This window comes from Marmota marmota, unplaced genomic scaffold, assembly GCF_001458135.2.
Source record: "Marmota marmota marmota unplaced genomic scaffold, marMar, whole genome shotgun sequence".
NCBI lineage: Eukaryota > Metazoa > Chordata > Mammalia > Rodentia > Sciuridae > Marmota > Marmota marmota.
In genome coordinates this window covers 66061110-66087253 of record NW_025999900.1, presented here as the reverse complement: position 1 = coordinate 66087253, position 26144 = coordinate 66061110, and the positions used below count along the sequence as shown (strand labels likewise).

The 26144-nt window shown below is 55.5% G+C and overlaps 2 protein-coding genes across 2 annotated transcripts in view; one reads left to right on the top strand and one right to left on the bottom strand.

Annotated features, from left to right (window-relative positions):
• Positions 1–5585: 5585 nt before the first annotated feature.
• LOC107145784 lies at positions 5586–10547 on the top strand. Its single transcript, XM_048799538.1, has 4 exons — positions 5586–6102; positions 6468–6763; positions 8929–9465; positions 10399–10547. The coding sequence occupies exons 1-3, from the start codon at positions 6003–6005 to the stop codon at positions 9457–9459; spliced, it is 927 nt and encodes a 308-aa protein (XP_048655495.1). The 5' UTR covers positions 5586–6002; the 3' UTR covers positions 9460–9465; positions 10399–10547.
• A 742-nt stretch (positions 10548–11289) lies between these two features.
• The window catches only part of Dync1h1 (dynein cytoplasmic 1 heavy chain 1), a 63014-nt gene continuing 48159 nt past the window's right edge, over positions 11290–26144 (bottom strand). The window contains exons 54-80 of the mRNA XM_048799537.1: positions 25072–25267; positions 24450–24567; positions 24152–24367; positions 23336–23548; positions 23086–23213; positions 21002–21155; positions 20301–20447; positions 20065–20215; positions 19657–19910; positions 19435–19569; positions 19103–19197; positions 18800–18974; positions 18341–18416; positions 17792–17952; positions 17420–17531; positions 17274–17334; positions 17062–17185; positions 16848–16961; positions 15929–16099; positions 15531–15748; positions 15332–15435; positions 13353–13564; positions 12911–13064; positions 12327–12469; positions 12031–12199; positions 11735–11862; positions 11290–11618 (exon numbers count right to left, since the gene is read on the bottom strand). Of these exons, the coding sequence (XP_048655494.1) occupies positions 11490–11618; positions 11735–11862; positions 12031–12199; positions 12327–12469; positions 12911–13064; positions 13353–13564; positions 15332–15435; positions 15531–15748; positions 15929–16099; positions 16848–16961; positions 17062–17185; positions 17274–17334; positions 17420–17531; positions 17792–17952; positions 18341–18416; positions 18800–18974; positions 19103–19197; positions 19435–19569; positions 19657–19910; positions 20065–20215; positions 20301–20447; positions 21002–21155; positions 23086–23213; positions 23336–23548; positions 24152–24367; positions 24450–24567; positions 25072–25267 (4058 nt within the window). The 3' untranslated portion in view covers positions 11290–11489. The remainder of the gene's footprint in view (positions 11619–11734; positions 11863–12030; positions 12200–12326; positions 12470–12910; positions 13065–13352; positions 13565–15331; positions 15436–15530; positions 15749–15928; positions 16100–16847; positions 16962–17061; positions 17186–17273; positions 17335–17419; positions 17532–17791; positions 17953–18340; positions 18417–18799; positions 18975–19102; positions 19198–19434; positions 19570–19656; positions 19911–20064; positions 20216–20300; positions 20448–21001; positions 21156–23085; positions 23214–23335; positions 23549–24151; positions 24368–24449; positions 24568–25071; positions 25268–26144) is intronic.

Below are 26144 nucleotides of genomic sequence, written 5' to 3'. Positions count from 1 at the left end.
TCCTTTCTCTAACAGGGAAGGTGTTTCCTGTGGCTGCCATAAAGAGTTCCCACAACTGGTGGCTTTACCTGTAGAGATCGAGTCTCAGAGTTCTGGGGGCCAGAGTCTGAGGTCAGACATTGGCTGTTCTGGCTGGAGGCTGTGAGGAGGATCCATCCGAGAGCCTCCTTGGCTGGAGGACGCTCTGCCCTCTTTCTCGTATCTGTGCCTCAAACCTCTGCTGCCCTTCTCTTACGAGGACACCTGTCAAGGGATTTAGGGTCTCTAAATCCAGGATGAGCTCATCTGGAGAACTTCAATTACATCAGCAAAGCCTGTTTCTAAATAAGGTCTCTGTCTTAGTCTGTTTTTTTTTTTTACTTTACCTGGGGATTGAACCCCGGGAGGCTCTACCACTGAGCCACTTTTTACTTTGAGACAGGGTCTTCCTAAATGGCTCAGGTAGGCCTCAAACTTGAAATCCTCCTGCTTCCGTCCCCTGAGTAGCAGGGATGACCTGCATGAGCCGCTGCACCTGCCTGAGTCTGTTTCGTGCTGTTGCCGGGTGCACCTCAGTCTGGATGATTCACAAAGAACAGAGCAGGGCACAGGAGGGGCCGCCGCTCCGCCCACCACCAGGGTCCCCTGAGCACTGTGGACAAAACTCTCCCATCCATACACTGTGGGTGGCCCGCAGCCTTCCCTGCCTCAGAGGACAGAGCTGCGCTTTACTGAAGTGTGGTTACTTCTCTGAGGCTGGTGCCCTCTGAGCCCATGACCCTGGGCAGGTGTTCCTGTGGGAGCCGGAGCCTAAGCAGCCTGTGAAACAGCAAAAGAGCACCCAGAGTCCTGCCCTCGCCCCAGCCACTCCTCCCCTTTGCAGCCGGAAGGCGAAGGCCGGAGCAGACCTGGGGTTTGGACCCAGGAAGTCTGGCCCTGGACCCGGGAGCTTTTCAGCTTCCACTAGTGTTTGTGGGTTTGGCTCAGGGACCTTGTGACTGATCATGGGAGCCGAGGGGTGTGTCTTGGGGAAGTGCATTTGGTTTGGGAGCTCCCTGGGGAGAGGTCTCCACGGAGCACTCAGGTGTTCCCCGCACACAGATGGTACTGGGCATGGCTGCTGTGCCGTGGGGACAGCTGTGGGCAAAGCAGCCAACACCCGCCGTCAGTTAAAAGGGACGGACAACCACCATCCACCAGGACGCAGGGGACGCAGAGGGTGTTAGTGACGATGCTGCATGTGTGCATATGTGCGTGAGTAGGTGTGTGCATAGGTGAGTGCATAGGTGAGTGTGTGTGTGTGCACAGGTGTGAGTACATGTACTGCATAAGTGTGTGTGAGTACATGTGTGTGCATAAGTGTGAGTGTGTGTGAGGGTGTTCAAATGCAAGGACAGTGGCTCCAGGGAGACCTGAGTGGAGGGCATTGGAGGGGAGGGGACACCATATGCAGGTGGATCCCGAGGAAGGAGAGTGTCTGGTGGGGGAGGTGGCCATGTGGGGTGCCTGGTGGGGGAGGTGGGCAGGTGGGGTGCCTGGTGGGGGGAGGTGGGCAGGTGGGCTGGGGCCAGGAGCAAGGTGGGTGGGGGACAGGAGGGGGTCCTCTGATGGACTCCAGCCCAGAGGATGGAGGGGTGGCATTTTAACAGCCACGCTCTGGCTGAGCACGGATAGCGGGGTGGGAGGGGGAAGCCAGTGAGGGGAGAGATGGGGGCAGGCTGGGGGGCAGCATCCATGTTGCTGGGCCACAGGTGCGCGGTTTGGGAGGAGGAGGGGTCGGGATCTCTCAGTCTGAGCTGCTGGAACTGCAGTTGCTCTGCCCTGGGCGAGAGGTGGGCTGAATGGGGAGATGAGCAGCCTGACCCTGGACCCTTGGGGCTGATGACTTGCATCCTTGGTGGTGACCTGGCGCAGGACTGGAATTGGTAGGACTGGCCTGAAGGTGGGGTCTGGTGGCATTCTGGGTCAAGGTGATGACTCAAACTCTTCAGCAACGTTAAACGTAATGGAGGAGAATGATGATAATCTCACAGCTCCAAGGACGGTCAAGGTCCACCCGTGGGCTCGAGGCTCGCCCACATGCCCACTGTCACCCTCCAAGAGCAACCCTGTTGGCAGGCACCCTCAGTGCTGCCTAATGCTGGCCTCTGCTGGGCTGTGGCCCCCTGAGCCCACCTGGGGCTGGGCCTGTCCAGGAAGCAGCTGTAGCAGGGCTACTTATAAAGTGTCACTTAAGCGACAAACCAGAGGGGCAGAAAGCCAACTCCCTGGGGTGGAGGGCAGGGGCCTGGAGAGGGGATAAGAAGGGGTGTGGAGCTCCTCTTGGGATCTCGCCAGGGCCCAGTTTGACCTTGGCTAGGAAGAAAAGTTGAGAGGGGGTGGTCAGGAAGAGCCGCAGATGCTTGGTGTACCAAGGTGACTTCAGTACTACTGGTTGGTTTCCAGGACCTCTCCAGGGTGTCTGCAGGACAACGGGTGGGGGAGAGGCCCTGGTGTGTCTGCCCCACCTAAGCAGGCTTGGGTCCTAGAAGTCTGGGTGGTGCAGAGAGCAGATTAGGCTCCAGGGACTCTGCCTCAGGCTCCCTGCTGTGTGTGTGTGTGTGTGTGTGTGTGTGTGTGTGTGTGTGTGTGTCCCGCTAGCTTCCTGCCTCTGTCTGTTGAATCCCTAGGAGGCCTCAGAAACACTACCAGAGCTCAAGCCCTTCTGGTCATGTCCCAGCCCTGAGAGTGGTGGGATGGTGTTTGGGTAGGTCCAGGGAGCACCTGGAGCCCGGTGTCACCCTTCAAGGTTTGCTGGTGGAGGCAAGGAAGCTTCAGGCCTTACATCTCATAGGAGATACATGAAAAAATGTACTTTTGCCTCTTTGGGTGTGAAATGCGGTGGCCAAAGGTTTATAAAAGGCCTGGGTGACCAGGTGCCAGGGAACCTGTCTGTGATCCCAGGGACACCGGAGGCTTGGGCAAGAGGATCACAAGTTTGAGGCCAGACTTTGCAATTTAGTGAGTCCCTAAGTAACTTAGTGAGACCCTGCCTCAAAATAAAAAAATATGAAGAGCTGGGCATGTGGCTTATGGGTAAAGTGCCCCAGGTCCAACCCCTGGTACAAACCAACCTACACAGGGAGCTTCTGCTCTGCAAACTTCTAGAACAGGGAAGGGAACTAAAGGTGGGGGCTGAGAGCTTCAGATACTTACTGTGATCATCTAGTTGTCTTTAAAACCAGGTACATGAAATGCCTCTGATTACAAATTTTACAAATTATAAGAAGCGCTTTGCTCTGGCGCCAACCAGCTGATCTAGACCTGGGGTTGGTACTGACTCCAGGACCTCTTGTGAGTGAGGCTGGGAAGGGCGTGGGCCTGGGGGAGTTGGGAGAGGGCTGAGCAGCTTCCTCTGCTTGTTCTAATTTCACTCTTTTGGTACTTTTATCTAAATCAGTCTAGAGAAACAATTAGAGGTCAGATGAGCAGGTTTGGGGCCAGGTGTGGTGGCACATGCCTGTAATTCCAGCTAATAGGGCAGCTGAGGCAGGAGGGTCCCGAGTTCAGGACAGCCTGGGCAACTTAGCAAGAACCTGTCTCAAAATCAAAAGGGCTGGGGGTGTGGCTCAGTGATAGGTGTCTGTCTCACATGCTCGAGACCCTGGGTCCAAGCACTAGTACTGCAATAACATAAAAAAAAAAAAAAATAAGTAGGTTTGGGTGTGTCAAAGGGACACAGAACTAACTGAACAAGTTCCAGCCACAGCTGGACAAAACAAGGTAGTGTGATTTATGACCAAAAGCATGAAATCAAGGTGGGTTGATAAATAGAGAAATGGGCCAGGTCCGGGAGTCTATGCAGCTCCTCTGCCCTCCAGTAGGAGGCAGCACCCCTCTCCAGTGTGGCTGCACACAGGTCCTTCCAAAGATGACGCGATATGGAGGGTCACCTGGCTTGACTCCAGCAGCCGGGCACTCACGGTCACCAGCTCCCAGGATGCTGTGCGCCGTGCCTGTGCTCTCCTTAGGCTGCGAGGGGACAGTGCTTTGTCTTTGGTCTTCTTACCCAAACCCACAAGCCCAGTGTATTCTCAGGGAATCAGGCGCTCCTGGTCCCAGGACACCCTAAAAAGCACTCAGCCGGTTTCCTCAGAAGAAGGTTTTACTGAAAAACTGTCACAGCCAAGAAGAACCTAAAGAGATGTCTAGCTTCCCAGACAGGACGCTGGGGCAGAGAGAGACGTTACATGGAAACTAAGGAAATCTTCACAAAGCACAGACTTCAGATAATACAAAAAAGGGAGATTTCAGTCTCCACTGGGACCTTTCTTTAAAATGCTCACATGAGAAGCTGGGTAATCCCATCAACTTGGGAGGCTGAAGCAGGAGGATCCTGAGTTCAAAACCGGCCTGGGCAAATTAGTGAGGCCCTAAGTGACTCAGCAAGACCTTGCCTCTAAATAAAATATTAAAAAGGGCTGGAGACGTGGCTCAGTGGTTGATGCCTACCTAGCAAGCTGGAGGCCCTGGGCTTGGTCCCCAGCACTGCAGGAACAAAACACCAGGTCATGGGGACACGGCAGGGGCTGGTCTGCATCGTTTTCCATTTGTTCTTTTCTTTTTTTTTTTTTTTTTTTATTTTATGTTTATTCAAAGCTTTGCTGAACAGGATTCAGAAGTGGGTTCCAAGGAGCCCAGTGTGGGAAACCTGAGTTTATCAGTGAACAGCATGTCATGTTGGCAATCCCTGGAACATCGTGAATAATACTTTTTTGGGGGTACTGGAAAGTGAACCCAGGGATGCTCTACCACTGAGCCGCATCCCCAGCCCTATTTTGTATTTTATTTACAGACAGGCTCTCAGTGAGGTGCTTAGTGCCTCGCTTTTGCTGAGGCTGGCTTTGAATTCACGATCCTCCTGGGATTGCAGGTGTGCGCCACCTTTTTACTTTTTATTTTGAGACAGGGTCTTGCTAACTTGCCTGGGCTGGCATCCTCCTGCCTCAGCCTCCTGAGGCAATGAGAGTGCAGGTGTGTACCACTGTGCCCAGCATAACTGATGTACTTTTCAACCGAGTTTTCTTAGTAAGATTAAAACAACAACAACAAATCCCCTCTGGGTTCATCCCCTAGTACTGTAAAAACCAACTAACAAGTAGAAAAAGAAATAGGGCAGTGGTAATAACTCAGAATCAGTGAGCTTGCCTAGCATGCCCCAGGCCCCGGGTTCCATCCCTGAAAGTGCAGAAACAAAAATCAAAACAAGCAATCAAAAATTAAATAAAGCAATAGGCCAGGCGCAGTGGTGCCCACTTGTAATCCATATACTCAGGAGGCTGAGGCAGGGGGCTCTCAAGTTGGAGACTTGAGACCCAGTCTTAGTCTCAAAAATTAGAAAGTTAGGGTTGGGTCGTGGCTCAGTGGCAGAGCACTTGCCTAGCATGTGTGAGGCCCTGGGTTCGATTCTCAGTACCACATAAAAATAAATAAAGGTCCTTTGACAATTAAAAATATTTTAAAAAGTTACAAAGTTAAAAAAAAAAGGGTTAGGAGTGTAGCTCAGAGCACTTGCCTAGCATGCCTGAGGCAGGTGCCGGGCCCCCTCCCCAACACCAAAAGTAAATAAATAAATGGATAAATAAAGCAGGGGGGTCCCATTTGAACTGCAGGAGCATGTGGCCTCCAAGTCCCCGCCCAGCGCTTGGGTTCCAGGACATCACGTGTGGATGAATTCCTGTGTCCCCAGGGGCTTTGTTTTGGCCAAGGAGGAAGCCTGATGGCCTTGGCAGTGTCCACCCCACACGCCTGGCCAGTTGCCGTGGCTGGAAGTTCCCTGGGTGGCCTTGCTGAGGCTGGCCTTGGCCACAGTGCCAGTGGCCCCTGGGGTGCACAGTGCATGTCCTACTGGCCGCTGCCAGTCAGAACAGAGAAGCCCCAGAGTGTGCCCCCTGCCCTTCTGCAGCTGCCCCTGCCCTGGACCCTCTGACCTGTGCTCTGTCCCTGTGCCCTTGGTGTTCTTCAGTTAGTGGCAAGTCCACGCCATGGCCAGCCTGAGGCGCGGCAGGCCCAACTGCATCAGGGCAGCGTTCAGCACCACTGGCACTGGGCCCAGCTTCCGGAAGAGGCAGAGGAATGCACGCTGTCGCCTCCAGGTGCCCCTGCCTGCTGCCCTTTGCCTCAGCAGGGTGGGAGGGTAGGGGGGGAGGGACCCCCGGGAAATGCCCCTGTGGCTCTTGCTCAGTCTGCAAAGATGGCCTTTTGTAAACACTGGGGTGGCCCGTGCCAGCTCCTTGAGAGTCTTTCTTCAGACCTCGGCCATCCTGGGCCCCCAGGTTCAGTGTGTGGCTCCCCAGATCCTGAGCAAGGCCTGGCCTCAGGGCCTCAGAGTCTGGGGGGTGGGGGAGGAGGGAAGGGGCTCCGGCCCTTCCTCCACCTCTGGCTTGGGGTCCAGAGCCGGTGCCAGGTGCGTCTTGTCTGTCTCCTCCCCGTGGCTGGAGCACAGTGAGCACGTTGGGCACCGAGGGCTGGGGCTGACCCCTGGTCCTGCTCCTCCCTCCTGCTAGCAGAGGCTCGGCCTGCATCTCAGGCCCCCAGACCCGACCTGCACACCGCCCTGTGCTCGTCCTTCCCCGCCTCGCCAGAGCCGAGGGCCAGGCAGGGCGGACCCTGCCACGTGGGCAGCGGCACCCGAGTTCCCTGGCCCTGGGTGGCCGCCCTGAAGGAAGGGAACATTCCAGCCCTTTCCCTGCAGGTCAGCCACAACAGGAATCACGTGGACTTGGCTGAAGTTCTCTGGAGAGAGGTATGTCACCAAGGCCCGCAGTCACTTGTCATGGAGGGAACAAAGGAGGCCCTCCCCAGAGCCCTGCCCCAGCCAAGGCGAGCCTTGGGACCAGACCCCTTAGGGCGGGTTGTGGTGGGCCTGCCCTGTGACATCCCCTGAGAGCAGTGAAGCAGTGATTAAGGAGAGTTCTGCTTTGTTTTGTCTGACATGGGGTCTCCCTGGGCTGCCCAGGCTGGCCTCCCCCTCCCGGGCTCAAGTGAGCCTTCTGCCTCTGTCTCCAGAGGGTCTGGGACTGCCGGTGCATCCCACCCCCATATCCAGTCAGTCAGGTTTTTTTTTTTTTTTCTATTTGCCTCGGAATAGATCCCAGGGCCTCACACACGCTAGGCAAGCACTCTACCACGGAGCTATCCCCCGCCCACTCTTATGATATTTTAGAAAAAAATGTGCTTTAAAGTCCAAATGGATTATTTTCAGTCTTCTGAATTTCTTTTATTGCAGTACTGGGGATTGAACCTAGGGGCGCTCTACCACGGAGCCATATGTGTAGCCCTTTTTATTTTTTATTTGAGACAGGGCCTTGCTAAATTGTTGAGGCTGGCCTTGAGCTTATGATCCTCCTGCCTCAGCCTCCTGAGTGGCAGGGATTACAGGTGTGTGCCACTGTACCTGATTAACGAATAGTCAATATTAAAATTAATCCCAGTCCAAATTAAGATCAGTCTCAATAATTGACACAGCTCTGGGTAACCCTGGTCCAGGGTGGCGTGAGTCAACAGGGAAGGCAAAAGATCATTTTAGCCAAAAACCAGGGCGTGAATGAATGCTCCTCTTGGTCTGTAAGTGCTGTCTACTGGCCACTGGGGCCTTGTGGCCTCTTGAGTACCGACTGCTATGTGGCTTGTGGACTAGAGCAATTCTGATTTGTTTCAGAATCTGAAATTACAATTGTTTACAGATGATTTTGTCTATTATCACGTTTACCTTTTATTTTTTGGAATAAATATCAGTGTCACCTGTCTGAAGAGGAAATGAAGGGCTGGGGTGTGGCTCAGTAGTAGAGCACAGGCTTAGCATGTGTCAGGCCCTGGGTTCCATCCACAGAACCAGAAAAATACAATAAAAAGAGGAAACAAGCTCTCTGGGGAGGTTTTCACTGCCCACGTGATGTGCCCGGTGGTGGGCCCCCGCCTGGACTCAGCTCTGCCTAGCCCTGGGGGCCTTTCCGTGTGCGCGTGCGCGCGCGTGTGCACACATGTGCCAGCGTGTGGGTTATGTCCTAAGCCGTGGTGTTGTGGAGGAGGGAATCGTTGGTCACCTGATGGTGCCGCGGTGTCCCTGGGGCCTCCTAGCAGACCTGGAGGCTGTTTCCACAGGAGAGGGGACAGCCTTGAGAGCTGCTTGCTGGCTGCCAGCTCAGGGCCTGACTCTGAGAGGCCACCTGTCAGGTCAGTCTTGGGGACTTGACATTCTCTGAATGAGATGACTTCCAGAGCCACTCAGTGAGGATCAGGAAGCAGAAGGTGAAAGGAGGGGACGGTAGCCAGGAATCTGATGGCCTTCCAGATGTGTGTGCACCTGCTGGGGCCTGGGGCCTCCCCCGTCTATCCTTCACCAGAAAAGAAGGCCTCGATCTCTGGAAGACGCATCAGGAGGGAGGAGGCACTCAGACCCACTGATGGTCTGTAGGGCTGCTCCTGGGCCAAGGCTGCCAGTCCTGTGCCTGGCCCTGGGTCACTGGGTGGAGAGTGACCAGCAAGGAGGCTCAGGCTGAGCCCCCAGGATGGCGGGCACTCAGGCTATCTGAGTTCTATGGAATACTGATCTATTTTTGTTGTTGTTGTTGTTTTTGAGACAGCGTCTCACTTTGTTCCCCAGGCTGGCCTTGAACTCCTGGACTCAGGCCATTCTATCTCAGCCTCAGGGTAGCTGGGACTATACGCATGAGCTTCCATGGCTGGCTATTTGAATTTATTTTTTAAAATTCACTTACAAAATAAAAAATTGGGGATGTAGCTCTGTGCTGGAACATCCCTGGGTTCAGTCCCCAGGAGTGGAAAAAATAAAAATCCACTTTAAGGCAGAGCATTTAAATTTGCCGACACCTCTGGTGGACGAAATAATTCGTGCATCTGCCTCTGTTAGCCATTTGCTGACAGGCTCAGCTTGGCTTTTGTCCTCAGTTTTTAGATTCTTACGATGGTGATTCAGAAGCCTGCCCTGGTCAGTTTGGCTCCTTCTCTGGCTGTTCCCTGGGTGAAAGGAGCAATGTGCCTCTGTATACACTGAAGTCCAGGAGTCCCGAGGACGCCGGTGTCAACAACGCTCTCCCATCCAAGGCCCCACACCTCTCGGTGAAGGCTGCCTGCTGGGCCCCCATATCCCTGGAAGCCAACGACGTGGACATGCAACCTGAGAGTGAAGTCAGGCTGCCCCTGGAGCCCGGAGGCCCCCAGGAGGCCGGAAGGCAGGCGGAGAGGCCCTACACAGCCCAGGAGGACTCCAGAGCCACCAGGGCACCCAACCCAGCCAGTCCTGTGGAGCTCCTGGAGCTGGGCAGACACCCGCCCAGCAAGGCCAAGGGGACACGGATGCTACCCAGACTCGGAGGCGAGAGAGACAAAGGGCCCAAACTCTCGCTTTCCAAGAGAAAACTGGAACTTTTACTTGCAGAGCCTGAAAAAAATAAGAGAAAGAAGCAGTTCATGGCCTGATCCAAGGTGAGCAGATTTAGCTCAGGAAGGGGTCCGGAGGCCATGTGAGGAGCCAGGCCATGGTTGGTCAAGAGGGATGTTGATAAGCAGGAAAGCTTTTCAAAGGAGACATGGGGGGCTGGGCTGGGGCTCAATGGCAGAGCACTGGCCTGTGAGGCCCTGGGTTCGATCCTCAGCACCACATAAAATAAATAAATAAAAGAAGGTCATGTCCATCAGCAACTGAAAAAAAAAAAAAAAGACATGGTGTCACATGGTGCCCTTTTTAGATCTTGAATAAGAAACTTGTCCTCATCACCCAGATTGAAAATGGGTCTGCCTTTCAGGGAGGGCCTCACGTGGCCTTTATTAACCCCTCCCTTCCCCAAACCCAGAGAATTAATTTTACTAGTGTGTGAGTGTGAGTGTGCGAGTGTGCTGGGGATGGAATCCAAGACCAGACAAGTGCTCCTGCCCAATTTACTTTCACTGAAACTTTGTGTGTTTTTTATTTTGGTAACGGGGATTTTTTTTTTTTTTTAATATTTATTTTCTAGTTTTCAGTGGATACAACATCTTTATTTTTTATTTTTATGTGGTGCTGAGGATAGAACCCGCGCATGCCAGGTGAGCGCGCTACTGCTTGAGCCACATCCCCAGCCCCTGGTACCAGGGATTGAACTCAGGGGCACACAACCACTGAGCCACATCCCCAGCCCTGTTTTGTATTTATTTAGAGACAGGGTCTCACTGAGTTGCTTAGCGCCTTGCCATTGCTGAGGCTGGCCTTGAACTCGTGATCCTCCTGCCTCAGCCTCCCGAGCTGCTGGGATTGCAGGCTGTGCCACTGGCCAGGCACAGGTTTCTGAGCAGTTGGTCTGGGCCCAGCCTGTTGGAATGGTCAAGGCGTGGAGTCCCGGAGGGGAGGTGGTTTGCTCATTGACCTTAATCTACTTGCAGACAAAAGCCGAGAGGTTCTGGTGCTGGTGGTCCTGGTCTAGTCCTCTCCAAGTCTGGCTCTCTCCACACAGCAGTAGGACCACGCCGTTCCCAAGTGCCAATAAAGAGACACAAGGAACTGCTCCTTCTTCATGGTGGGGAAGAGGCCCTGCCTCGGGGGTGCAGAGGGGGACTGTTGGATGTTAGATGCTCAGGTGGCAGAGGGTGGGGTGGTTAACATCCTGCTTCTGGCACTGCCAGGCAGGGCCTGGCTAGTGGGGCTGTCACTGTCCAGCCAGACCCTCCTGTTGTGGAGGTGAGTGGGCCCAGAGGTGAGTTCCCGCTGGGGCCTGGGGGAGCCTGCTGCTCCAGGGGTGCCCCCAGAGGAGGCTACTATGAGGCGGCCCTGCACCGGGTGATGGGTATCCTTTGTGCAGTTTGGGAAAAGCCTCCGGTGCTCCTTGTGGGGTCTGCATGGAAGCCCTGGACCTCGGGGATAGCTGTCCAGGCCGGGACTGTCTCTTCCCCGGGGCACCACTGGTGGCATCTGGCAGCCAGGCTGCATCTGCTTGTTGACCTGTGGGCTGGAGCTGCTGGTTGACATTTCTGGCTTCTACTGGGACCGAGCGCCACTTGCACACTTGGGCCCTGGACGGCCCGTCACCCTCAAGTGCGCTCAACAGACCCCCAGATGCCAGGACCCGTTTCCACAGCCAGCCGCCTGTCACCCACCAATGTGGATGGGAGAAGCCATCTGAGCCCTGAGCCACTGTGTTCCCATCTGGGATGGTGGTGTGGGCGAATGTGCTAAGGGGAGGGGACCCACACCCTTGTCCCCAGGAGGCTGCGGGTGAGTGCCAAGCGCTCCTCCCCAAGCCTCAGGCTGAAGCCGACAGAGGAGGCAGGAGCCGGTCATGCTTAGTGTTTTATTTCATAAAGCAAGCCTGGCCGTGGCCTCTGGAGCTCCTGCTGCTGCATTCCGGTTCCCACTGCCCCCACCGGCCAGCTTCCTTTCCGTCTCTGTCACCGTTTTCTTTTCACGAGTCCACACCTTCTGAGCACTTTCAGGGTCAATGAGTGTTAGACATAAAGGGCAGCTACAAAGTCTAGCTTCACTCCGTGCACAGGACCGCGACGCCACGCTCGTAGAAGCTCCGAGGGTCCTCCTTGGTGGCGATCTCGAAGTCCACAGTGAAGATGAGGTCTGCGCGGGTGAAGTTCAGGTAGACAGGCAAGGTCACCTGCAGGAAAAGAGGAGGACGTGTCCAGGCAGGCCTGGCTCCAGTGCAGGGCAGCCTTGCCTGCTCACTGGGTGTCTTGCAGTGCCTGACCACAGCCAGGGAGGGCGGCTACTCACCACGTTGGCCTTTTTTTCGGGGCTGGTTTGCTTGACCCAGCGCAGCTGCGTCAGGGGCAGGACGGTGGAGATGGCGTTGGAGAGCGACAGCTTGTTGTTGCTGCACGTGGCCCCCTGAAGCTTCAGACCTGCCAGGTAAGGTGAAGCACCCCTGGAGTGGAGCCCCTGCCACAGGGCTCTCGCCCATCACCTTCAACACACAACCTGGGAGCAATGGCCGGGGCCACCGTGGACACATGCCAGTGAGCACGCGCCACGCAGGGGCTGGGCCTGAGCTCCACACAACTCCAGCTCACCTGTGACCCCGAAGCTGCAGGCATCGAGGGTGGCACTCTGTGAGGTGGTGACGTTGACCTCCAGGCAGAGCTCCTCCAGGGACCAGCTGTTGGCCTGGGCCACATACTGCCTGGTGGCGGTGATGTAGGCCTCGGGCACAAACAGGCCGCCCAGACACACGTGGATGTTCTGTGGGAAAAGCCGCCGGGAAGGAGCTCAAGTGAGTGGGGGCTTGTGCCTGTCCCCAGAGCTGCCTGAGGCTCCCTGTGGGAGGGGCTGCTCCTCCCCGTGGACTTCCAGAGTGTGGCCCCCCCACCTTTAGCTCCTTGGCACCCCCGGAGGCAGCTGCCAGGGAGATGTTCTGCAGCTGTTTGATCCGCTCGCTGAAGTCCGACACCCACTGGATGACGGTCATCCCAGCAGGCACCGTGTAGTGGGACCAGCTCCGGGGCAGAATCCCTGCAGCACAGAGAGACCTGGGCTCAGCACCCACGGGGCCAAGCTGTGAGGGCTCTCGAGACTCCCACCGAGATCCAGGGTGCTCGCCCCCTCCTCTGCACCCAGCCTACACCCAGGATGGCCCAGGCAGTCTCCAGTGCAGCTTCCAGGCCAGGTCAGCTGGGGGTGAGCGTGTGTGGAGGTCCACCATCAGAGCCAACCACACCACAGCTAAAAACCTGCGCAGTGGCTCAGTGCTCTGGGCACCACAGGCTCTCAGGACAAGCGCGAGAACCCTGGGGCCTCCAAACCCACACCCTCCCAGGGCACCATGCCCAGCAGGCTCCCGAGGCCAGGCCTGACCAGGGCGCTGTGGCCTGTGTGGACAGAGTCCCCAGACAGCGGGCCTGGATGGCAGCCCCTGGTGAAGGCCTGGCCACTGTGGCAGCCGCATCTCAGCACCTTTCACGAGCTCGTTGATGAGTGTGCGCAGGTAGTTGGTCTGCTTCTTCTTTCCTTCGCACACCTGGACGACATCAGCCAGGTCCTGGCGCACGTCTTGGAGTAATTTGGCTCCCATCTTCACTTCTCTCTCAAAGAACCTGAACAAAGGATCCTAAACTCATCCAAAGAGGAGAGAAGGCCAGAGAGAAGAGAATTAGGCGAGGTCCCTTCTTCAGCAGGAACGGGAGAGGGGTGACCTCTGGGGAGCCTTGGACTCCCAGCCCACCCAGAACTGCTGGCTGCCTTAGTTGGAGACCTGGGGTGGCCTGGCCAGCTGACTGCCCTCAGGAGGACTAAGGGTCACTCTCCTCTCTCATGGAGCCCAAAGGCGGCCAGGCACCGAGGGCGAGCCTGTCTGAGGCTGGACTTGCCAGGACCCCGAGCCCACAGTGCCGGCTACCTTGATGTTCTCCACGGTGCGCTTGAGGTGGCTGAGCGTCTGGGGGATGAGGTGCAGCCAGTTGGAGGCCGTGGTGTGCAGCGTCCTCATCCAGGCAGGGCGCCCGTCGGAAGTGGAGTCCGTCCTCGTTTTCTTCTCGGTCTCTGCGTACGCCAGGTCGTCCTCGTCCTCCAGCATCTGCATCTTCAGCATCTTACTGATCATGTCCACACCTGGGCACGGTGCCAGGGGCAGGCAGAGGGAAGGAAGCACAAAGGGGAGGACAGACTTGAGCGTCAAGGCCACGGTGGGGTCAGCTGGAGAAACTATGCGGCCCCCAAGGCCCTGCCGTGCCTGCCTTCATTTCCTTGGTGCAGGGGACGGCACCTGGGGCTTTGCAGTGCTAAGCACCTGCTCTACCACCCAGCTGTTTCCTGATGGTAGAGCACAGGAAATGGCTTGGCCAGAAAGGTAAGACGACAAATGCAAAACGACTGTCACCTGGTGATGTTCATGGCTGGCAAAACTGAACCAGTGCTGGGCATGGTGCACACACCCATAACCTCAGCAACTTGGAGGCTGAGGCAGGAGGCTCAAACTTCAAATGAGTTTAAAGCCAGTCTCCACAAATTAGCGAGTCCCTGTCTCCCAGTGAAAAAGGGCTGGGAGGCAGCTCAGTGGTGAAGACCTGCGATTCGATCCTCAGTGCCAAAAACCCAAAATGGAATCACCCAGTTGGGTGCATAGACTGAAGAGAAGCTCTTCTAGACCCAAGGGCTCTGGTGCCCACTCGGACACGGGAAGGGTGACTCTGTGCTCCATGAGCCCCTCAGCTCTGTGAACGCAGAACTGGCCACCACAGGGCCTTGCGGTACCCTTTGCCCGCGGCTTCCACACTGCCATCCACTCTAGGGGATTCCTGAACTGCACGGTGCCGCCCACCATGGCCAGATTTTCCTGGAATGCCAATCCCAGCTGACTGAAGGCCCCTCAGTGTGGGGCTCTGGGTGGTGGCTGCCCTGTCCCACTGCCCATCCACTGACAGCTGAGGGCCAAGTGCCTGAGCTGCCAGCACCACCGCCTGGACCCTGGCTACTGGTCCAGGCCAGCCTCTGCTAGTTCTCCCATGGGACTGGATGTGGTGATGGGCAAGAGGCTCCCGACAGTGTCACTGGGTCATGGGGTTCAGACAATAGTCCTTGCATCATGGAGGTGGGAGGATTCAGGGCAAGTGGCCCAGCACTGAACCGACGAAGTCAGAGCCCCATCCCACCTAACCTACCGGATCCCTGTGGTGGCCAGGCCTCAGACCTTCCTTGTTTCCTAGCTAAACCCACATGGCCACAGCTAAGCATCCTGCTTCTTGGAGTGAACAGGTGGCGTGGCTCTGAGGCCTGAGGCCGGTTTGCCTGCCCTTCCCTCTGGGCAGTGGCTCCTCTTCACAGAAGCACCTGCAGGCACCCAGGCCGACCCAGGCGAAGGTGAGCCACGGCACAGAAGCACAGCCTGCAAGAGTCCGACCTGCCTGCATCTACTCAGGTGAGCCGCCTGGGCCAGTCTCCTCTATTCTGGGCCTCTGTCTCCTGAAGACGACCACTCCTCAGACGGTGTCTTAACTGCCTTCTGGCTCAAAGCACTTCTGAACGTCTTGGAAAATAAACTTTGTAAATAAAAATAATAACTGCTGAAAAAAGTGACCGATGGTTTTATGGTGTCACTTCAGGGCTGGGGTGTGGCTCCGTGGTAGAACAACTGCCCAGCATGCACCTGGCCCTGGGTGCCATCCCCAGTACCAAGAAAATAAATAAGTAAGTAAATAAGTCACTAATACCAGGTACTATTCAACCCTTGAAGAAGAAAACACATTTCCAAGGCAGGCGGTTCCCACGCGCTGAGCCAGCACCCCTGGCCAGGGGCTGTAGCAAGAGGCCACGCAGGCCCAGCCCCACCCAGAACACAGTGGCGGCAGCAGCGGGGCTGGGGTAGTGCAGGTCACCCACCCTGGGTGGTGAGGAGGACCCTCTCCGCGTTGTTGGGCAGGCCCAGCCAGGATGGCGTCTGGGTGTCGGGGAGCAGCTCCACCCACTGCACAAACTCCTCGCGCCTGGAAAACCGGCACATTTGGGGACAGCATTAGAGGCCACGGTGGGCAGCGCCTCCCACCCAGGACCGCACTCCCCAGGGAAGGCAGGGGCGCACCTGATGCCGTCGGGCATCTGAATGTCCTTGTGCCCATCGACCTTGCACGCCAGCTTGAACTCGCTGTCAAAGCTCCTGGTGGTGAACAGCCGCTCCAGGAAGGTGTTGAGCAGACGCTGATCGAACTCGTTGTCCACCCGCCCGCCGTAGATGGACTGCGCCATTAAGGTCTTCAGGGCGGACCATGGGATTTTATCGGGCGAGATGTTCTGCCTGCCCTGGGGTGAGGAGTGGTCAGGTCACACTTGGGTCAAGGAGAACCTACTTCAGCCAGTAGGTGCCACTGTCTGCTGTGCTCTGCTGCTGACAAGCTCAGCCTGTCCCTCGGACACTAGTCCTTCCGCTGCCCTCATGACCTGTGGCACCTGAGCGCCTCCCAGGTGGCGCCGCCCACTTGCCTTGGCCGTGTCATCCAGCCATGTGTCCACTGTGTCGCAGGCTGACCGCAGGTCAGACTCTCCAAACTCGTACTTCTTTGACCAGCCCAGGGGTGCGTAGCGCAGGCGCTCCTGGATGACGGCGTGGAACCAGGCCAGCAGGAAGTACAGGCGGGCACGCTCGTTGGGAGACTAGGAAGAAGTGACAAGGACAGGCATCATCAAAATCACACGGAAACAGTGCAGACACCACATCAGAACCAAAGCCCTGCCTGCCAGGAGCCGTCCACACTGATACCTGGGCCACCCTCTAAGTGATATGGGGACTACCGGTAGAAGATGCCATCCAATGACACTTGAAAAGAATGTATTCAGACAACAGAAAACAATATGGAGACATTTCCTGAAAACATGGATCACAGCCCTAGGTTTTTTTTTTTTTTTTTTTTTTTTAAATGGTACTGGGTCTTGAACCCAGGGATACTCTACCACTGAGCTACATCCTCGTCCCTTTATTGTAATTTGAGACAGGGTCCCATGAGGTGGCACAGGCTGGCCTCCAACTTGTGATCCTCCTGCCTCAGCTTGATGCAAGATTCTTGCATAATCCCCTTCCTCTTGTCCAAGCCCTTGTCAAGTCTGCATTTGGTGCTGGGAGAATTCTGTGTGGCCCCAGGGCACCCATGTTGGGTCCTGGTTCACCGTGGGCCAGTCTGCTCCTTCAGGAGTGACTGCCATGCCCCAGGCCCACGGTGCACATGGACATTCACCTTGTCACCTGTGCACAGGAAGGAAGTGCTGCCCACCGTTAACCAGTAAACACATCATGCAGTTTACCACGAGGCACAGCTGGGATGAGAGGCCCGCTTCTGAGTTCAGAGAAGGGACCTCGTGTCTCTGCGTGCACAGGAAGATGGCGTCAGGAGGACCTGCTCTTTACCTTGCATATCCTTGAGACAGGGATGCTGCTAAACGTCCGTAGCATGTTGGCCTTCACCCCCGGCGGTGGCTCAAACACAAAGATGCGACCCGCACGGAGCAGATTCACAGGCACCTGGGGAGGACACAGTGCCTGTGACCACGCTGCTGGACGTGCAAGCAGTCGGCACAGGAGGCCAGGCAGTGCACCAGCACGAGTCCCTGTCTTCACTCACCTTGGGGTTGATCTCCATGGTGAGGAACAGGCGGAAGCAGGCATGCGGCTGCAGGGAGTGCAGCTTCTTCTCCAGCTGCATCAGCCACCCTGGGGCCAGGTGCACGTTCTTCAGCATCACCCACCTGCACACAGGAGAGCCACCGCCACATGTGGGTCCCTGCCAGAATTCTTGGGGACGTGGGTTTTTTAATCAAATCCGAGCAAGCCTACCTGCCCGACTTCACAGCAGTGTTTATCGCCTTATCTGCTTGGTTAAAACCTTCCGCTGAGCCTGGCACGAGGGAGCTTAGTGTTAGCAACAGCAATCTGGTGCTCCAAGGCCACCATGGCCCCGTGAGACCACCAAGAGCCCTTACCAATCGCAATGGAAGTGATCTGCGTGTTCTGCTCGGCCGCGAGGTCCTCCACGTGCCCGCTGGCGTCATACCCAGGCACAGAGCACATCAGGACAGGCGTGTTTGGCTTCACCTGCAGATGAAGGAGGCAGAAGTGAGAGAAGAAGACATCATGTGCTTGTCAAGGGGCATCCCAGGGTGCGGCCGAGATGCAGTCTCTGGGCTGAGGAGAGGGCAGCAGGGAGCCGGGCAGGTTAGGGTCCTGAGCAGTGCCTGGTGTTGGAGAAGACTGCAGCCAGGAGGCAGAGCGCAGCCAGGAGGCAGAGCAGAGCCGGGGAGTCGGGGGTGGGCAGCTGCTGGTGGGAAGTCAGGGGCACGGGGCTAGGGCATTACCTCTGTGCCCACAATGTGGGTCAGGTCAAGCGGCTGCTCCATGATGGACATAAAGGACTCCCCCAGGTTCGTGGACACAAACACATGGGCCATGGCCAGCAGGCGATCAGGCCGGAAAGCCTGGATCAGGAGCAGGCGGTGGACAGCCTGCCCAATGGGAGCTGAAATGAAGCGTGCAGCTGGCTGAAGGACATGATCATGCCGGCCACCTGGTCCACCCAGAGCACCTGCTGCCCCAGCGCGGGGTGCTCCAGATGCGGTCAAACCCCACCCCAAACCTCTCGTTCTCCTAGCCTAGAGGACTTCCCCACCTCCTGCTGCTTCTCCAGCCCTGAACACCCTGCGACAGGACACACCTTGGTGCCATTTGTTGATTATTTACTTACTTGTAAAATGTGTGATCACAAGAGGGTCCCTCAGTTTTAACACTGAACTACTCACCTTGGGAACCAGTGGCTTGTTATTTTTTGGGAATGTCACTTCAAGCAGAAAACCCCTCACTTAAATTCAGGCCCAGAAAGGGACCCCAGGGGCTGGGACACCACTCACTTGCAGGAGTCTCCTCACTCCAGAGGTAGGGCACTGTCTGTTCCGGAGAGCTGCTGTCCAGCCAGATGCCAAACTGCTGTGGAGACAACACAGAAAGCACCGTGGGACAGAGCTGGCACTTTGTGTGGTACTGGGGAATGAAACCCAGGGCCCTGCCCTCCCAGAGCTGACCTCGCGGCAGAAGCCGAGTGGGCGCACAGGAACGCACAACCCTGCACTCAAGGTTATGCAGCATGCCACCTTTATATTTTAAAATATTTTTAGTTGTAGATGGACACAATACCTTTATTTTATTTATTTATTTTTTATGTGGTGCTGAGAATCGAGCCCAGTGTCTCACATGTGCGAGGCAAGCACCTTGCCACTGAGCCCCAGCCCCAGCCCCAGCATGTGATCATTAGTGCCAATTCCTGGGATGAGGCCGAGCGCCCCAGTGGTCCATCCCGAGGAGTCCCCTACCTCATCTGCCTGAATCTTGGAGATCAGGTCTCTGAATGCAGGAAGACAGCTCAACCTCACGACCGCCTCTGCCTGCTCCACAGTCAGCCCCTGGATCTTGGGGGTGGATCCTGCGCTCAGAACCATCTCTTTCCCTCTCAAGAAGTGCTGGAACTCTGCATCATAGGTGGGCTCCCTGAGGAGGGTAGACAGGCAGGCAGACCTTATGTTCGCTTCTGTTGGCTTAAGTCAATGTACCCTCATGTGAAATGCCAGCACCCACAGAGGGCAAGCCCCCAGAGGGAGAGCAGGCCGTGGCCTTACCCCACGGTGCCCTTCAGTTTGATTCTGGCCAGCAGCATGGCGAAGGTGATGTGATCCTGATGCAGCATGCCTCTTGCCACCCGGTTAAACGCCACCTGAGGACACATGGACATGCACGTTCCTCAAGTGTTGTTTTATTTTTCATATATATATTAGCTGTTAATAGACCTTTATTTTATTTATTTATATGTGATGCTGAGAATTGGACCCAGGGCCTCACACATGCCAGACGAGTGCCCTGCACTGAGACCCAGCCCAGGGCCCCACACATGCTGGACAGAGCTCCTCCACTGAGCTACCCGACATCCCTGCCCCGACAGCGGGTCGTCCACCTGGAAGAGGTCCTTGGTTATGATGGAGAGGCGCTGGGTGTGGTCGGTGATGCCCTTCAGGTTCGGGTTCTCATACAGGACGTTGTGGTAGATGTCCAGGAAGAACTGCAGGGAGTACTGGTACAGGAAGTGGATCTGAAAGGAGGCACAATGTCAGGTCACCCAACTGGCACCACACAGAGGCAGCAGGCCCCGGCTGGGTGACCCAGGGTGCCAGGTCACCTGCTTCAGGGACTCCATGGTGAAGTAGATGCTGCTGCAGGCGGTGGAGAGTGGCAGGTACTGCTGGGACACCGTCTCCACCTCCTGCATGACGATGTCTGTCTCCTCCACTTTCCTGGTGACCTCGGCAGCCTCCCTCTTGAGGTTCTCCAGAGTTGTTATGATTGTGTCGTCATCCAAAATGCGCCCCTTCACCTCATTCAGAGCTTGTAGCAGAGACTTTTCCAGCTGACGTAACCGTAGCTGGAATTCTCCTGCAGTGACACAAACACACTTTGCTGTAATACATTTGTTCAAAAGGAAAGAGCGCCCTCCCAAGTGTGCAAACTCAACCACCGGGTCCTCCCAGTCCCTCGGGTCAGCCTCCTTGCCTGCACCACCCCTTGCAGGTGGGCAACAGGCCCATACCTTGAAGCTTCAGGAGGTCAGACCGTTTCTCGTCCACATCAGGTCTTTCTGCTTTGAGGACCTCATTGAGACACTGGCTTTGCAAACTGCTTCGGGTGACTGTGAAGTTCACAAAAGTAACCCGCGAACAGAGATCCGGTGGGAACTCAACCTGCCGAAGGGTGCAGCAAAACAGTCTTTACCCCGCCGCCAGACCACACGGCCAGTACTCCCCTGTGAACCACCTCACTGCTTACCGTCGGGTCCCGGGTGGACAGGAAGATGACGAATGATGGCGACAGGTCTATGTCCTGGTCACCCAGGGTAATCAGCACTCGCCCCCCAGTTCGCCGGACTTCGCGGTTCAGGACTGGATTTAACACTGGGTCGTAGCTTTCCACGTCCTGGACGGCACAGGAGGAAAGCCAAGCTCACCTTCAGGTGACTGTGTGCACTGTGACTTCCCACCTAGAAGCCACCAGCCACTTAGACCTGCACGGCCTCATAGATTGCCCTGGTCTACATGTGGCTGCTTAGAACTCAGCTCTTAGTCACATTGGCCACAGAGGTGCTCAGTAGCCACGTGTGGCTCGTGGCTCCCGGGCTGGACACCTCAGACTGTGAGACATGTCACCACACAGTATGCTCTGGTGGGCAGTGCTGACCTCGACCCTCTAAACGGAATTCTAAATGCAAACAGTGCTTTTGTTTGATGTGTGTGTGCACATGCGTGTGTACATATATATATATATAGATCTCCAATAAATTTTTTTTTTTAGTGATACTGGAGATTGAAACTTTCTCCTGGTTCTGATAGCAAGCCAATTCTAATGTTGCCAGCATTTGCACATGGTTTAGTGTTACTTTACATCAACTGTATTTGAAGAAAAGTAAACACAGCCCTAAAAGGAATTCACTCTCAGAAGCAGGTCTCAAGAATGCAGACATAAACACCAACCTGGACCAGAAGAGGGTTGCCAAATCTCAGCGCACTCTCCAGATTCTTTCTGAAGGCATCATCCAAGAAACTGGTACGTGTTATTTTACGATCCTTATACTCATTCATAATGAATTCCGTGGCTTGTCCGGAGGGGTCAATGATCAGTGGATACCTGAGGATGAGGCCACAGAAGACAGGTTATGAAGTCCAGCAGGGAAAGCAGGGTCCCTGACAAGACAGGAAGTAAGAAAGGCCATCACCACTCAGGGTGACTGCTGGACATTTCCAGATTCACCAGGCAAGACAGACAAGACTTGAATGCTTCATGTGCGATGGAGTCACCCCTAGGGCATGGTGGCCTCACCTATGATCCCAGCAACTAGAGGGGCTGAGGCAGGGGGACCAAGTTCTAGGTTAGCCTTAGCAACTTAGTGAGGCCCCGTCTCAAAACAAGAAGTAAACAGGGCTGGGAGTATAGTTCAGTGGTAGAGCACCCCTGGGTTCCATTCCTAGTGCTACGGTAGGAGGTGGGGACCCATAAGCTTGAGTCATCTGCTGTAGAACTGTGACAAGCAGGTTGCGCTCAGAGCACCCTGCTTGTCTCCCAAGGCCAAGCAGCCCATGTCTGCATTTGCTACCCTCCCAGCCAACGGCAGAGGCAGGCATTAACGACAATGCCACAGCATCACTGGAGGGTCCTCAGGGGGCTGGGGATAGATAGGCTGTAAGCCTGGCAAGCGCTCTGCCTTCGCCACACGAAGCCCCAGCGGCACAGGAGGGACCAGCATCCAGGGCTGGGGAGTGGCCCTGGAGTCGAGTCTGGCTAGCACGTGTGAAACCTGTACTACAGAGGAAAGAGCTGGCTTCTTAGTGTTTGCATGGGCAGCACCCTGTCAAGTGAGATGCCATCCCATCACTCACAACCAGACTATAAGACAAGTACTGTCCCCAACTCCACCTCATTAGGAGGAAACAAAGGCACAGAGGGGCTGGAGTCAAGGGTCAGCTGGCCAGAGACCCCAACAGACCACACACCAGGTGGTAATGATTCCTGGCTTGTGCAGAATTTGGACACTGCTGAAGATCCTTCCAACCTCTGGTCACCAGATCCACTCCAACTACACAGGCAGGCTCAGGTGTCCAGTCACCTGTTGAGTGTCCTGGGGGACACCGAGCTCCCACCAGTCTTTTGGCTGGCACCTGTATCCTACAGGCTTTGCATTTTCATTTGTGCCAGGCAACTGCTGAGGACACCCAGGGGCGGGACTCCAGGTCAAAGGCTGGGGGGTTTCTCATGTAGACAAAGGCAGCCCCGCACACAGACTGTATGACTGACTGGTGCCATGCAGCACAGCCCGCAGGCCGATTCCAAATGGCCTCTGGCAGAGCCAACATGGTTTTTTGTCCTCAGGACAATGGCACACAGGAAGGGCTCAGCAGAGGTTTGAAGACGCTAGAAGATGTTTACATGGGGTTAGGAAGAAGTCTGGGACGTCTTTCAAGCCAGGGGACTCGTTCTGGTTGGAAGTTCACTCACTCTCAGGGTGAGGGGACTTGATGCAGTTGGTCCTGAGGCTTCCCTGTGGCTTCTTGCACCAGGCCCACATCCCCTGCAGTTATGTTTCACCTCTGCTCTGGTTTTCTTTCTCTTTTCTTTTTAGACAGGATTTTGCTAAGTTGCTGAGGCTGGCCTCGAACTCACAATCCTCCCAGCTCAGCCTCCTGAGTAGCTGGTATTACAGGCACGCATCACCACACCCAGCTTTATCCCAGCCGTCCACAGGGAAACACGAAACAATTTTCCATTTAGATAACTATTTCAAGTTCTTGCAGTATTTTGAGAGAGGACTGTCAATGTCCACTCCAACACCCAACTGCCAATGAATTTTAAAAGGTTACAGGAAACATTCATTGTGAACAATTCAGATCATCATGCTGTGAGAATAAAAGGAACTGTGCACACCCTGCTGCCAGCGACGAGGGCCAGCCTGTCAGTACTGCCTGTGTGACACTTCCTACTCCTCCCTCCTGAAGAGGGGCTTTGGGAACAGAAACGTGCCCTCCCCACATCCTGCCCTGCCTCTTGGTGTCTGAGCACTTACCTGTTGAACCGTTTTAGCATGATGGCATTTTCTGTGCACAGGTCATCAGCAGGCAGCGAGCTGGCTTGCCAGCGAAGACGCTCGTCAGCATTGGAGAGATACTCTGTCCTCGCGATGTCTGTGCGGAACTGAAAGGCAAGGCTGGTTATCTCCCCCTCACCCAGCTACAGTGAGGTGGGGCTCTCAAGCCCCTCCAAGCCTGCTCCTCATCCGTCTGGCCCACACCTGCTGGCAGTGCCCCAGGACCCACCTGGATGTTGGCTTGCTGTAAGTGATGGGACCAGGTGGTGAACAAGTTCTGCCGCATCTGCTGGTCAAAGTAGCCTGCATAAGCAATAAAGGCAGCTGACAGGAGGCAGTCCCCGGCAATGGTGGACATCTGGTTTTTGAAAGTTTCACTTGTTTTTTCCCATCGTTCGCGTTCAGCAGACAGACTTTTCAGAAGAGCGGTGCTCCGGTTCACCTAGGAGGGAGAGCGAGGCGCAGCTCAGGCAGGCGCCTTCCAGCTGCACCTTGAGGGCCGCAAACGAGTTTACCCACACCCCACACGTGTGCAGGGCTCTGGGTGGCTGGAAACCGGCTCTGGTACATGGGCCACCTATGCGCGATGACAACACAAGTGTCAGAATGTCATCAGGACGAGAGCGGAGGACAGGGCATCCCCTCTCAGCCCGGGGACACGTGCATGTGCAGAGCTGGGTGTGGGAGGAAAGGGCCCGAGGTGAGGAAGGGCTGGGTGAGACCAAAGGAAGGCAGCGTGGCAGAAGATGTGGAGCCTACTTTGATGATGAGGGTGGGGAGGGAGAGGGAGACAGGTGTGCGGAGGCAGCGGGGGAGGACTCGCTGGCTGGACTGTCCAGCTGGTCTCTATCCTAGCACTACGTGGTTAACACCACCAGACACTAAAGCGCTAATTCGCCGAGATCCAGATGGCCTGGGGCGCTGAGGAAACGTCTGGATCTCGGCTTCCACTGAGGGTGGCCACGAGCACTGCTTCTGGAGCAGGTCGAGACCACCTCCAGGAGCCGCAGGCAAGGCGGCAGGCAGGCTGAGCACGCCAGCGTACCTTGGCTTCCACAGCCGCCAGGTCTGCCTTGATGGCTTGGGCCTCAGAGATGAGCACCGCGTACTCCTCCTTGTAGCGGGCGATGCTGGCCTCCAGGTCCCGGATCATCTGCTCCACCTCGTTGGCCTTCTGCTGGTTGTCCTTGGCGTCATCTTCCAGCTTCTGCAGCTCGTTCCGCAGGGGCTCCACCCTCTTCAACATGTCTGCATAGTTCAGCTGGGAAAGTCAAGTTGACAGCGGTCATTCAGAAGAGGCAGGAGGAGAGTCACCTTTCCCACGAGCCAGGGCCAGGTCTTACCTGTGCGATCGCCCATTTCACCATGGGGCCGCACGCCAGGGAGGCCCGGTTGACAATCTCGTAGTTGTAACTCGGGTTGGACATGTAGTTTTTCTTCATCTTCTCCCTTATGGCATCACTGCAAAAGGGGAATTTTATTTCTGAGCACAGGGAGGACAAAGGTGAAGTGTTTTCAGGAAGCTGAAAAGTGAAGGACAGAGCCAGTGCTTGTCTCCCTTCCCCAGGGAACACAGTGGGGAGCCACACCAACAGCTGGTTCTCGGGAAAGTGGACGCTGATGGAGGGCCGTGGACCTTCTGGTCCCTGCCCCTTGTCCCACAGGAGAGAGACCCTCAGGCCAGTTTTGCCACAACAGGATGGGGCCCTTGCTCTGACTTGAGCAAAGGGTCGTATCCTTACAGAGCTCATCCCTGGCGGAAGAGAGCTGGCCGGCAGGGTGGAGAGGCGAGGAAAGCACTGTGGAAACTCGGCCTTCTGCAGAGGGGACAGCCTTGGGAGGCGCTTGAGGGGTTGGGTAACCTGCACAATCCTTCTGTGATGCCATCCCTCAGGAAAACCTCATCGCCAACAATGCTCAGACACCACCTCCATTCCCAGTGCCAAGCCAGTTCCTACGCCCCACCTGATCTCCTCGGCCGAGAAGTTGACGATGGTGGGAATGAAGTTCTCACGCATGATGATAGAGCGGATCTGCTTCCAGTCAGTGGTGCTCTCGCCCAGCAGCAGGCAGATGGATTCCAGTGCCAGCTTCACAGCGGCAGGAGGGTTGGCCATGGAGCGTACTTCCACCAGGTGCTGCTTCTTGATGGACTTCACGGCTGGGCCCAGCAGGTGTGCAGGATGCAGGGACAGAGGGCAAGGCAAGGAGGAGTGAGCCACCACGGCCAGGCGGCTGCTCACAGGGTCCCCAGGGCAAGGCTCTGTCTCTAGTCCTCTGAACAGAGGTGCTAACCTTGTAAATGACTAAGGGGGCCTTACGTACTCAGTCTACACCAGCGCTCCCTGAAGAGTAGGATATTGCTTTAAAAATACCTCACAACAGAGCGGGGGGCTTAAGGGCAGATAATTTGCCTAGCCATGGATTCGATCCCCAGCACCAAAAAGCAAAACAAAATAAAATGCCCTACAAATTCTAATTTCTTTATCTCCAAAATAATGTAATGGTATGTTACTTTATACAATTTCAACAAAGACCTTTTCAATCCGTTACGGTGTTGAATGCAGTATCGCCTGGGAATGAACCCAGGGGTGCTCTACCACTGAGCCATGTCCCCAGCCCTTTTTATTTTTTGAGACAGGGTCTAAATTGCTTGAACTATCGAGATCCACTGCCTCAGCATCCCAAGTCACAGTGATTACAAGTGTGCACTGCCGCGCCCAGCAAGGCCCCGTTAGTTACTGGGTGAACTACAAACCAAAAAAGATTTGCAGGCTTCCTTACACAGGCATGTAAGGATGGCAGAGTGAGTTGTGAGCTGTAGATCCTGGAACTAGTGGCCACTGGCTAAGAGCAGGCAACACTGAACACTTATTGGTACTTTTTTCATGAAATTCAAGCCAGGGGTTGGCAAATAGCATATTTACATAAGCATCAATAGATCTTTAAAAATACATTGTGATGTTAAGCTTATTTTGCCAAATTCCTATTACAGGAAGGGTCTCACTACGTATGGTAAGTAGAGACTGGCTTCATGG

Bases quoted from the DNA above. Each gene is read 5' to 3' on its own strand.
- LOC107145784 (XM_048799538.1), top strand. From the start codon at position 6,003: ATGGCCAGCCTGAGGCGCGGCAGGCCCAACTGCATCAGGGCAGCGTTC. The intron at 6,103-6,467 runs GTCGCCTCCAGG...GAGCACAGTGAG, and splicing joins GAGGCAGAGGAATGCACGCT to CACGTTGGGCACCGAGGGCT. The intron at 6,764-8,928 runs GTATGTCACCAA...TTTTGTCCTCAG, and splicing joins CTGAAGTTCTCTGGAGAGAG to TTTTTAGATTCTTACGATGG.